The following is a 13,361-nucleotide window of genomic DNA, read 5'->3' on the forward strand; positions in this document are numbered from 1 at the left end:
CCTTCAGACTTGTATTTACTCCTTTATACATTGTATGAAATTGTTTACATTAGGTGACTATTTCAACTTCTTGTATTTGAGAAGTCAAGCATATTCACGATTAGCTTAAGAGAAAGGCATTTCTGCAGGTGTTTACACCCATGCGCCATCTCCCCACTTGCTGGTTAATCCTTGGGCTGCATCTCCTGTCGGTCCCTTATTCTGAAAAATATGATTTTCGGACGTTGCTCCTTGGTTAAAAAAAAAAAATTCCAGCCGGGCGGTGGTGGTGCACACCTGTTATGCCAGCACTAGGGAGGCAGAGGCAGGCAGATCTCTTGAGTTTAAAGCCAGCCTGGTCTACAGAGTTCCAGGACAGCCAAAGTTACACAGGGAAACCCTGTCTAGAAAAACCAAAATAAATAAATAAATAAATAAATAGGAATCTAGTTGAGAAAAGCAGCAGTGAATTGCCATCTGTTCCTCTCCTTCAAAGGAAGACCACTTGAGACAGAGAACAGGAATCCCTCTAGTGGTAACCCGGATGTTTGCTAGGGAGAAGGAAAGGCAGCTTTTAAGGCTTACTTGTGTGCTGGGTTTCGTGCTTTTGGCAGTAGGCAGGAGAGAATCTCAGTTTCAAAGCCAGTTTGAACACATCCCCATCCATACCAGGGAAGCCCTGGTTTCACCCAGCTTGTATGCACTTAGCCCCAGATGTCCTTGTCAATTCTGCTGTACTGAATCTGTGACACTCTAGTAGATTAGGAAATGTTTCCACTTTTTGGAACCCAAACCATCACACGAACAAAACTAAAGTTTGCATGCGTACTGAATGTTTTATTACTAGATTATAAAAATAAAATACAAAATAATTTTAAAACAGAACTTAAAACACTGTACAAAGCTTTAATATGGTACAAATGGGAAAATTAAATAAATAATTACACTTTTATGTACAGATGGCCTATACAAAAGCACTCCATGTTTTTCTTTCAATGCTCTATGCCCTTGGTTGCCTGAGCAAAAACACATAAAGGGAAGACGTGTGGAGGGGAAAGGAATACAGCACAATACATTTAAAAGAACTTCAAAGAGCAATTTCTCATCTAAGATGAAGATAGTAAAGCGGATTAAAGTAATTTAACTCATTTGTCTCTCCAATAAGAGAATCCCGGTTGTGACTAAATCTGATAGCATCTGCCATAATAGCTTATAAACTTAACATTTCTATCTAACACAAAATCAGACATGCCTCCTTTGCATGAATTTGTGAATAAATTGTCTGATGAAGTAGGTGCTATTTTAAGAAAGGTGTCAAAGGGAAATGAGAACTGTAAATCAGAACAGCAAGGTGGCGCAAGCAAGGATCATCAGATCTGTTCTTTGTACTCGACCTATCTAATTCAATCTCATCTAAGGTTTTTGCTCTGCTGGGATGATAAACACAGACCACCAAGTGTAGGTAATCCGATTTCAATGTCCTGAGTGGCCCAGTGCTACATTTCCTTTGTCTTAAAAGATGTTTCCTTTATTTTCCTGTATTTTAATTTCTGAAGTCTTTAACTTAGAGAACTAATTACACTAATTGATGAAGAGTTCAATGAAACTATTTTAGCCAGGCGTGGTGGTAATGCACACCTTTAATCCCAGCACTCTGATAGGCAGAGGCAGGCAGATCTCTGAGTTCAATGCCAGCCTGCTCTACAAAGCTAGCTTTAGGACACCCACGGTGAAACAGAGAAACCTTGTCTTAAAAAACCAAGCCAAAACAAAAAGAACTGTTTTGAATAAAGTCTCAAAGCTTTCTTTTCATCAAACTCCCTAAAATAAATCATAGCCAAACTCTGTAGCCTTGTTTACTGCTATAGATGAGCAAAAACGCCTGGCAGAGTCTTAAGTTTGCTTGTGATACAAGTGAATTTTTGAGGACTTAAATCATGTTTTATGAGAGTTTTAAAAAAGCAAGGATAGTCTACATAAGACCTAGGTTTACTAATATCTTTAGTTGAACAATCATGTGTACAATACAAAACAATTTTAAATTATAGAGATATAAATCTATCCACTGTTAGTGCAAAACTATGTTATCAGCAAATTCTGTAATTCTATAGTCTCAAAGATCTGCCATTCATCCTGATGTTGGTCTAGAAACTCTGGCTGAAGGTACCAGAGAGGTCAGCATCACTAGTCTACAGTGTGGATACTATCACCCCCACTTAGAGCAGGCAGAAGCTTGTTACATTGTAAGGGCAATGGAAGAAATGCCACTTTACTTTTGCTACACCGTTTCTTAAAACCACAGTTTGAGTGTAGTATAGAAAGATAATCCCATTACCTCAAACATGCCTTGAGCAGCCTAGCTATTAGTTGTTATGTGGGAGAGCAAATCCAGAAGTCATTACTGAGTAAATCTTTGCCATTTAGCATCTTGAGATTGTGTGAAACCATGAGACAATCTTGTCTCTAATATTCTGATGCAAATCCTCTCACAAGAAGAAGACCTTAAGTGAAAGCCTACATATTTTACCCAGATTCCCCTCTAAGTGAATAGGGGTTCTTGTCCCACCCTTAGGAGTTCCCTAGGAACTTTAGGGGTCCTTTTCCTGCAGTTCTGGCAAGCAATGTTGGGTAACAAGATTCTAAAGGCTCCAAAACTGTGTTAAATTTCTGGAGAAATGGCCAAAGCATGGCAAATCCTCAACAACGAGGAGTTTCCACTTTACTTCAACATTCTACACACTAGAGCTTTGTAAGGGTTTGCTGAGGATGAGAAGTGGGGTGTACCGATAAGCACTTGGTAATACCAGGCACCACAATTCCCACACTGTCCAAGCTGTGGAACTGCGTAAGTTTCCTTCCATAGTAAGTAAAGGTCTAAACATGCGCCAATGTGATTGCTGGACTTGGGTATATTTTGGCATGTAAGCACTACCACAGTAGCATAGATTACATGCTGCAATCCTATAACACATTTGGATTGAATCCTAAGTAGCTATTCTGCAAATATATTGTCTATAAAACCAAATCCAAGAAAGTTAAACAATCCAGTTTAACTCACCTATTACTTCAGTGGAAGAAGTGCTCAATGACCCTCCCCAGAAACAATAGCCCAACACAAAACAAGAAATAGGCTCATATTTTAAAAGGGAATGCAAACAAATTAATCCTTACATGAACATGACAGAAGAAATATTTAAGATATGACAGATACAAAAGAATGAGCGGGAGTATGCTCAATATATATATATATATATATATGAAAACTTAAAAAAATTAGAATGTAAAAAAAAATTAGAATGTATTTTTGTTGTTTTTGAGACAAGTTCTCACACTCTAGCCCAGATGAACTTGAAATCCCTATGAAAGTTGAAGTTGGCTTTAGAGTCCCATCTTCCCACCTCAGCCCCTCAAGAACTGGGTTAGAAACATAAGCCACCATGCCTAGCTAACAAGTTTTTAAAACATGAAAAACTTTGATCTCCAAGGCTAAATCTAGATTATCTACAAATATATTTTAAGATAGCATTTTCAAGATGCATTTTTCCTTAAGCCACTAAATTGTGGATCCTGTCACCAATTCCTAATGTTAAGAGTAGAAATGTAAAATTTTCTGCCCTTGAAGAAAGGCACCTGTTTGTCATCAAGATTATTGGGTGTAGAAATCTCACTGTGACTTAGTTAGCTATCTGGTCTAAGTTTATAAAACATGCAGCAATATATACTTTGTACAATTGATGCAATCATAGAAACAGTAGCCTAGGAATCTATGGCTGGGAAGAAATTTCCGGTGCCAGCTGAAGCCCCTCAGTTCCCACAATGGGCCAGGAGTGAAACAGACAGACATACTGCACATGTAGAAGACCACGTCAGCATACAGTGGTTTAGTATGCAAGAGCAAATAATGTAAAGTGGGTAATGATGATAATGGGCCCTTGACCATTTTGCTACTTGTTTGTTTTTTAGGCCTTGATTAACTTGTAAGGCAACTTTTACCAAAAACATTCATTGCAAATCATGCAACTAAAAACCTGTGTACCAGGGCTGGAGATAAGTGCCTGGCTGCAGACAGCTTCATTGGAAGGTGACTTAAAACCTGGATCTTAATGTTGAATTGGACATGATCCAATTTCCTCCTCTGTTCAATATCCATTGAAGTCAAATGCATTTAGGCTACGCAAAATTACTAGGTATGATTTTAATACTTCACGCAATTCACAAAGCCTAAAAGTCGGTAGTAAAATTTGGGGGCAACATTAGGAACTAAGCTATTTTTAGGAACTAAGTCCATTTTTTTTTTTTTGGCCCCACTGAAATAATCCCAGGCCAGGGCAGGTGTGAGTGAATGTGTGCAGATGGAAGCCAGGAGGTACTTGTTTTCCAAAAGATAATTTAACTTCAGCCTCACACTACTTTCATTATAGCTTTGCTCATATTTCTCACCCTAAGTAAAATAGCCAAACTGTTTATATTTATTTGGATGATCTGTGGCTGAAATTTCTCAAAATAATGAACTGACAAAGCCAAACCAAAACAAAAGCTTGATTCTCTGGATTATAGTCTTTTTTTTTTAAGCATTTAAACACTTTATTTGGATTATACTCTTGATCCAAAAGTGTGGCTTAAGGTTGCCAACTTCTATTTCTAACCCGAAAGAACTGTAACATCTAAAAGCACAAACTATGCTTATTAATCTCTTTTGTGTGTATATGTTGCAGGGGTGGAAAAAGGGTTTCTCTGTGTAGCTCTGGCTGTCCTGGAACACACTCTGTAGACTAGGCTGGTCTCAAACTCAAGAGATTTGCCTGCCTCTGCCTCCCAATTGCTGGGATTAAAGGCGTGCACCACCACCACCACCTGGTTCAGTTTTTTAATCACTATATCAGAACAGCACTTAATAAATGGACCTACTGATACATAAAATATAATTAGTCCATTTCCTTTTCTTCGGAGCAAAAACATCTTTGGTTGGCTGTTTTCCCTACATTCAAAATAAAATATTCTCACATAATGAGGCCATTTGTTCTCTGGATTTTGATGAGTTTGTTAATGACATGTAGAAAAGGAAGCAACACATTAGAAGGTTGAAGAAAACAAACCAAAACAGAAAACATCCTCTGTGATGCTGCCATCACCCTGTCAGCAGAAAAATTCAGAAAAAAAGTCTGGGCAGTATTAGCTTTCCCAGTGGTAACTGTTAGCACATTTCTGACTAGAGAGGTCAATATTAAAGCTGACTACTTTTAGCATCCTTTAGCTAATGTAACAAAAGAGAGATAGTTTCTTAATTCTCCTACATCCCATCCCCACTCCCATTCAAAAGAGTGACATGAAAGAGGCAACTTTCAGGAAATGTTTTAAAAATCAACTGCTGCCAGATCCATAGTTATAATGCCCATTGGTCCACTCTAACCATATGGACAGAATAATTATAATGCCAGAATGATGTGGTCAACAGGAATAATCTTTGAGCCTGTATTACAAGCATAACCTGTTTAAAATTTCACCTATTAAAATACTTTCTAAATGAAAATTAAGTATTTATACCTTGGCTTGTTAAGGACTGCCAACTGTTGCACTATGCACCTGGAAGGCAAGAGGAATCTTAGGTGTCACATACCCAGAACATACTTTCAGACAATGAAGATAGGCAATGCCAAAGTGTACATGAGGCACACAATAGGAAAGGAATTTCATCATCTAGGATTTTGAAATTACAAATGCAGAATGAGAAAGAATGGATTTATATAAGCATATGTCTCTATATTTATAATATTTATATAATTTACCATGAAAGACATGCAAGTAGTATTGCAGCAACTGTTCTACAATATAATATACAAGGGTCAGTCTCCAGTTGTAACAGACAAACAGTAAATGTGCCTTATCTGCTGCACTGCTCTGAAATACTTGAATCTGGAAAGAAACTAGATTACACACTATGCCACATTTCTCAAGGGAGACCTTATGTCTCAGTGTAGTGTCCCAATTTTGAAAATGCTCAATACAGAAAACCAGTGCAGCATCAGGGCAGCTGGGATGCAGCATTGAACATGCTCACTTAGTGAAGAAATACACTTCCATCTCCATCCACCCTTACCTCAAATTCAATTGGTTTAGGTTTGGCAGCAACACAAGGTCAAAGAGAGTCTATGTTTGTTAGAAGGCAGATTTCAACAGCAGGCAGATCAATTTCCCATACCTCAATAAGGTTTTTATCATACTAAACACTCACAGGGCATCAAATAGCCCACTTAAAAAGTCTGGTTCTCTTTAATTTGCCTGATTTTGCTAGAAAGAGAGTGAGAATAGAACAAATGCAATCATCCTTACAACTTTAAATTGAGATTATGTGGAGATCAGGCTAAGAAGCCCAAGCATAGAATACAAGAACCAATTTATAAAAACATTGAAAGAAAACTATTTAACCTAAATTTATTTCCCCAGATGTTCATTCCTTATTGGCTAAGTGTATATAACTAAATGTGTAAAATGTAAAATATGAAGATTATAAGCCTCAATAACATACTTCTTTCTAAATCTCTAAAAGCATAAGCCACATTCCAAAGTGTTGTGCTTTCCTAGTGCCATTTTGAAGGCTGGCACTAGAGAAACCACAGGGAGGACATAAAGGGAGCTGTCTCCTCTGGTCAGCCTCCTTCTACAGGAGGAGATGTAGTTAGGTACGAGGGGATGCTCCGACCTTTAAGGACATTGTCCCACTCTCTGTCCCTCTCCAAACACACCTGCCCAAAACAGCTCTAGCTGGACATTGCTTTTTTTTTTTTTTAGATAAAAATATGAGTTAAAAACTGTGGCTCAAAGGAAAATAGCAAGGTTTGACTAAATAAGGGCAAATGGGTTTTAAAGTGTTAGTGTGTGCTGCTGAAACCTTTATTAGGGTGAACTGTTAAAATAAGAGGAAAGGAACATTAATTTTAAAAAGTGTAAAACCTGGAAAAGATACTAGGAATGAATGGAAAGAAAAGTGTGGATTCACTAAATAAGCACACAGACCAAATATACCCAAATACTAGTTTCCTGGCAACAGGCTTCTTATATATTTGGATGTCAGCAAAATGACTCTCCAAGGTTAGGAAGTTGTAAAGAAAAATATCAAACACTTTTGCTATACTCTTTGAGTAGAGGGCTAACAAATTAGGCAAAATCACTTAAAATCCCATTCTATTTCCTATCCTCAATTTTCTGTTTCGAGGGCGGCTGTAACAAGAGCTCATGTAACAAGTTTCTTCCCCTTGGATTTTGCTGGACTGAAGCATTTGACTCCTGATCTGCTTCCTACCTTCCCTAGGTAATTCCTTAGTATGTACTTATGTCTTCTTATCAAATAACTGATCATGTTACTTTCTTTTGTAAGAGAAGATCAACACTGATTGTTTGAAACAGACAGTACAGGGACACACATGCATCAGGTCTAGGAGGAAGATCTCACACCTTTCCCAGAGATGCAGCCCACTTCCTTCTTTATCTGCTGAGTTTACTGGCTGGCTTACTCTTCCCTGGGGGAGTTTTAGAGCTGGCTGAGTGGTGGTGGAGGCTGCCAGATCCTTTTGGGCCATTCTTGCTGGGTTTGCAATGCTCTTGTTGACAGGACCTCCTGGAAGATGATGATCCTGAGTGGCTGGGGGGTGACTTGCTTCTCCCCAGATGTGGGGACGAACTCCTCTGGTCATGGTGGGGTCGTCCAGCCCTAGATGGTGAGGAACTAGATGTTCGAGGCAAGGATGAGCTTCGAGGAGAGGCACTGGGACTCCTGCGAGGTACAACTGGACTCTTGGGTGGTGTTTTTGGATTGTGAGGAGATCCTGGGCTCTTGGATTGAGGAGTACTCCGGGGTTTCTGAGATCCATTTTGAAGAATTTGGGCCAGGCGAGAGAAAAGGTCTGAGTCAGAGTTACTACTCCCTAGAACTTTGTATCTGCGTAGCCTTAAAAGAATAGAGAAGAATTAATTATTTTGAATATGGGACCTCAAAAATTCATTATAAGTGTGCCTAAAAGCCACAGTATCCCAAATCATAATTTTATGATGTATGTCAAAACCAGGAAATACACTAAACAGATACTTAGTTTCTTTTTCACATGTATACTGTATGTGACATTAGACAGATAACATCTGCTATGTCTCTTTTTCCTTTTGATTAATATTTGTTTCCTTTGACAAGGTCTTCCTATGTAGCCTACATTGGTCAGGAGCTCAGTATGTAACATCCAGGCCAAGCTGGCCTTAGCGTGACATTTTTCTGCCTCAGCTTCCCAGGTTAGTAGGATTCTAGATATTTACCATCTCTTAGCTTTCCATCATTACTAACCAAACATACCTTAGTTTGTATGGTTTTTAAAATCCCAATAGGGGCCAGGGGAATGACTTGGTAGGTAAAGGCTCTTGCCATGAAAGCCTGGTGACTTGAGTTTGATCCCTGGAACCAACATAAAGGTGGGAAGAGAGAACCAATTCCACAAGGTTGCCCTTATCACACATGCACATCCCCACACACATGCACACTCTCACACTAATTTTAAGTAAAGACTTTAATCTTTAAAGGGTTCTGTTATATAGTCAGGTTAACTACCAATTCTCTTGTTTCAGAATTTCCCAAGTGTGATCATTGCCCGCATGTCTAGCAGTAATCAAAATTTTTTGTTTTTATAATGGTTTTCTAAGACAGGCTCTCAAGTGTTTGGGCTGAAACTCATTGTGTATTGCCTTGAACTTGTTCTGCCTTAGTCTCTCAAGTGTTGGCATCCATGTGTGCTATCACAGCCATCTTTATAATCAATTCATACGGAAGTATGGGTTGTCTCTGTACCATCTTTATTAGTTTAATCCTTAAGGTCTTAAGCTACTGTTAATAACAAAGTGGAATGTTAGTCTGACTGGCATTTAGAGGTAGGGCCTTTGGGAAGTGATTAGATTCCATGAGAGTAAAGGGAGACTCACATATGTAGAAATACACAAGTGTTCATATGTTGTGACTAAGGGGGTGGGACACTATATAGAATTCCAGTGAACTTCTTTAGAATCTCATTCTCCTAAGTTAGCCTGTCTCTTGTAAATGATTATAAGAACAATAAGCTGAGTAGTATGTCAGGTTTTAAGTAGAGAATATATATATGCGGACATTTTTTTTTTGATGCCAGGAACCTCTCCCACCTAGAAAACAAATGCAGAGAAGAGTCTGTTGAATGAAGTTATTTTAGAAATCTGAAGTGAATTAAAAGCTTGCAATACACAGAGGAAAACTTGGATCATAAACTTCAGTTAACTTTGTCAATTTCAGATTTTAGCAAGGTAGTAGCTACCCATCCCACCTTCAGCCCTGTGGCAGTAATAGTTTCTAAAGCAGTTGGCATACAACTTGAAGGAATCAGACTAAACAAATAAAACAAACAAAAACTATCCTTTGGCTGTAGATATAGCTCAGAAGCTAAGAGTACAATGCTTCCAAAGGATCAGCACCCACATTGGATAACTCATGACCGCTTTTAACTCTAGCTACAGGGGATCCTACACCCTTTTCAGGCCTCTGAGGGCACCTGCCACATGCACACATACCCTCTCCTCCATTAAAAATAAAATCTTTGGGGAAAAAAAGTCTGTTTGGAGGCTCTGTGTTCTAGTTGCTCTTTGTCCCCACCCCCGATGCCAGCACAGCTATGAATGAGGACAACAACAATGACACTGCCAATGGTTGATGATCACGGTGCACAGCACCAGCATGAGCTTCAAAGTTCTGAATAATAAATTCTCAGTAAAAATAATCAACAAGTTGTTATTACTTATATCAATGCAAACTAGTAAAGATAATTTTCTCAGATGCCTTGGGAGCATTCAACATTCATTATAGTTTTATGAGAAATAAGTATAGGCTAACCTGCATACAGTGCTGAACAGAAAAACGATCCAATAACAAAAGCTACAAATTAATTTACATTCTGCTTCAGTAGTACTACTCCTCTAATTTCCCATTTCTTCTAAGTACATGAATTAATGCGTAATTTTCTCATTCTGCAAGTTCCAATGGTAATAATACAAACATTTTCTTGCTAGTGCTGAGAATTCTACAAGATCCTAACCCTTGTGTTTACTAACCAGATCAACTATCAAGAAATTGCCTAATGAGAATATGAGCAAAGGGGTCAAGACCATGATGGGCGCACCCACTGAAACAGTCTACCTGAGCTATGGGAGCTCATCAACTCCAGCTGGACTGGGAAGGAACAAGCATAGAACCAAACTAGTTCCTCTGACTGTGGTTAACAGTTGCATGGCTGGGGCAGACTGAGGAGCCACTGGCAGTGGCACCAGGATTTATCCCTATTGCATGCACTGGCTTTTTGGGAACACATTCTCTTTGGATGGATACCTTGCTCAGCCTAGATATAGTAGGAAGGGCCTTGGACCTTCCCCAAAGCAATGTGCCTTATCTTCTCTGAGGAATGGATGGGGGTGAGGTGGGAGGGTATGTGGAGGGAATGGAAGGAGAGGAGGGAGTGGGAACTTGAATTGGTATGTATAATGAAAACAGTTTGTTTTCTTTTTTAAAATAAAAATAAATAATAAAAAAAGAAAAAAGAAATTGCCTAATGATACAAATGACTTACGCTACATTATTCAAAGTGATAGGATGGGACATTTCAGAGGCTGGCATATTTTTATTTTGTTTAGTTTTAATTTTAGGAGTTCGATCATATGGTGGTAACTTCAAAGATAATTGTCCCATTAGGCGGTGGTGGCGCATGCCTTTAATCCCAGCACTCGGGAGGCAGAGGCAGGTGAATCCCTGTGAGTCTGAGGCCAGCCTGGTCTACAAGAGGACAGCTAGGACTGTTACACAGGAAAACCCTGTCTCTAAAAGCCAAAAAAAAAAAAAAAAAAGGATAATTGTCCCATTGGTTGAAAATTCCTTTTATTCTGCTGGCTTAAGTCTGAAAAAAAAAATGGCATTAAACTTTATTTTACTGTGCTCTATCTAGTTTTTCGTTGCTGTTCTCATGATATGTAAGAGCGGCCGCCCACTACCTCTGCTTGTATCTCTGTCCATCACTGTAAGCCCCCTTTTTCTGTGACTGAAGTGATTTTCAGGGACACAAAGAACTAGTATTTTCTCACTCTACCTCTACTTTTCTCTCTTTTCCCTCTAAGACTAAATATTAAAGATTAGGGCAGGCTGGAGAGTTGACTCAGTGGGGAAAGATGCTTTGCCTCCAAGTTTGGTGACCTAAGGTCAACCCCCAGAACCTATATGATGGAAGAAAAGAACCAACTCCCTCCAGCTGATCTCTGGCTGCCACACAAGTGCGATGGTGTGTAAGCACATTTGAACAGTGAGAAGAAGAAAACGGTAAGATAGAAAAACAGATATTCTGGATTGCAGAAAGATAAAAGATTAAAGAAGAGAGTTAAGACTCTAACAAGTGGACTGATGGAGGTACCATAGGAGTTGCAGAAGGAAAAGAGAGAAAGAAGAGACTGCCTGAAGAACAGCAGGAGACTCCCAAGATAGAACACCCAGGAAGCTCAATGAACTCTGAGCAGGATAACCCCAAAGTTACCGAATCACTTATCATCAAACCAAGACACAGTCAAATTGTCAAAAGTCTTGGGAACAGCAAGACATAAACAGCTTGTTACATATAAGGAGTCTGCAAAGACTTTTCTCACCAGCACTTCTGGAGGTCAAAGGGCAATAGTCTGAGGTCTGAGACTTTTTTTTTTAAGATTTATTTATTATGTATATAGTGTTCTGCCTGCATGTATACCTTCAGGCCAGAAGAGGGCACCAGATCTCAGAGATGGTTTTGAGCCACCATGTGGTTGCTGGGAATTGAACTCTGGAAGAACAGCAAGAGCCCTTAACATCTGAGCTACCTCTCCAGCCCCGAGGGCTGAGATTTTTAAAGTTCTAAGAAAAGAACTGTCAATCAAGAATCCCGTGTTGAGAAAGTATCCCTCAAAGATGAGGGAGAAATGATGATACTGTGGGTAAGAGCCGAGGTAGTGTCTTGGCAGTATAGCTGAGAGGTAGAGTATGTCCTTACCATGCGTGAGACCCCGGGTTCAATACCTGTACTACATAACCACCGACATTACCATCAGACCTGCATCTAGCAATGCAAGCTGAATGAAGTTACTGCAGTTTGAAATGAGGGTATACTAGAGAGTAACTTGAAGCCTACAGAGGATCAGGAGTTCAAGGCCAGTTTGAGCTATAAAAGCTCTTATTGCAAAAGCAAAACTAAACAATTATAAGCCTATGTTTGGGGATATAAAATGAAGACGTACTCTTATATCTGAACAAGTACAAGGTCTGGGGATGGAAACTTAAAGGAGCACAGTTCCTGGCATTACACTGCTAAAAACCCAAGTAGAATGCTGGAACTTCGGGACAGTCTGTGTACTCCATGTTGACCACAATGAAACAGGTACAACATACACAATAGGAAAAATAAAGGAGTTTAAAGTTTCACCACACACATACACACACCAGTAGGAAAGAAAACAGACACAATAAACAAAGAACAAAATGCTTTAAGGCAGGGCCAGCAAATGGTTCAGCAGCAAAGGTACTTGTCAGCCTGACAGCCTGAGTTGGATCCTGAGACCCACAAGGTAGAAGGAAAGAACCAAGACCCACAAGCTGTCCTTGATCTCTGTGTCTACAAAGGCACACTCAGGCGTGTGCACACACACAAATGTAAATAAACAAAACGTTGTACAGCCACTATAAAACAAACACCAAAATTGCTGGGTGGTGGTGATGCACACCTTTAATCCCAGCACTCAAGGAGGCAGGGGCAGGCAGATCTCTGTGAGTTTGAGGCTAACTTGATCTACAGAGTGTGTTCCAGGTCAGAGATATATAGGGAACCTTGTCTCAAAAACCTAAACCAAAACAAACCAAAAAACAAACAAACAAAAAAAAAAAACACCACCCACCAAAATGATAGAAGTTCCTTTCTTCCCAACCATCTTTAGAAGAAAGGAAATTCTGCTAGACACTAACATGAATGACCTAAAGCCTTTCTGCTAAGAAAAATAGGTCAGCTACAGAACAAATACTATAGATTCTACACTTACCAGAAAACATAAAAAAAAAAAAAAAAGATGAGTGTTGCTGGGACTGAGTTTCAATTTTATATGATGAAGAGAACCCAAGAAGTGGTTGCATGGCAAAATTAACACAGTTAATGCCACTGAAAAGAACACTTAAAATGAGTAAGATGGTAAATTTTATGTTTGTTTTATTTTGTCACGGTGGAAACAAAATATATAGTCTCGGGTCAATCTATACTGTGCCCTAAGGCTTGTGAAAGAGAGATAAGAAAACATGCTCAAAAGAAGTACTACCACTGATGTCATAC

The 13,361-nt window shown here is 39.2% G+C and overlaps 1 protein-coding gene across 1 annotated transcript in view; it reads right to left on the reverse strand.

The window, feature by feature from the left end:
• Window positions 1-801: 801 nt before the first annotated feature.
• The window catches only part of Ttbk2 (tau tubulin kinase 2), a 125,403-nt gene continuing 112,843 nt past the window's right edge, over window positions 802-13,361 (reverse strand). Inside the window, exon 15 of the mRNA XM_041678783.1 lies at window positions 802-7,924. Coding sequence (XP_041534717.1) covers window positions 7,462-7,924 — 463 coding nt within the window. The 3' untranslated portion in view covers window positions 802-7,461. The remainder of the gene's footprint in view (window positions 7,925-13,361) is intronic.

Source organism: Microtus oregoni, unplaced genomic scaffold (assembly GCF_018167655.1).
Source record: "Microtus oregoni isolate MIOR12 unplaced genomic scaffold, Mior012 000031F_ref0000149, whole genome shotgun sequence".
Classification (NCBI taxonomy): Eukaryota; Metazoa; Chordata; class Mammalia; order Rodentia; family Cricetidae; genus Microtus; species Microtus oregoni.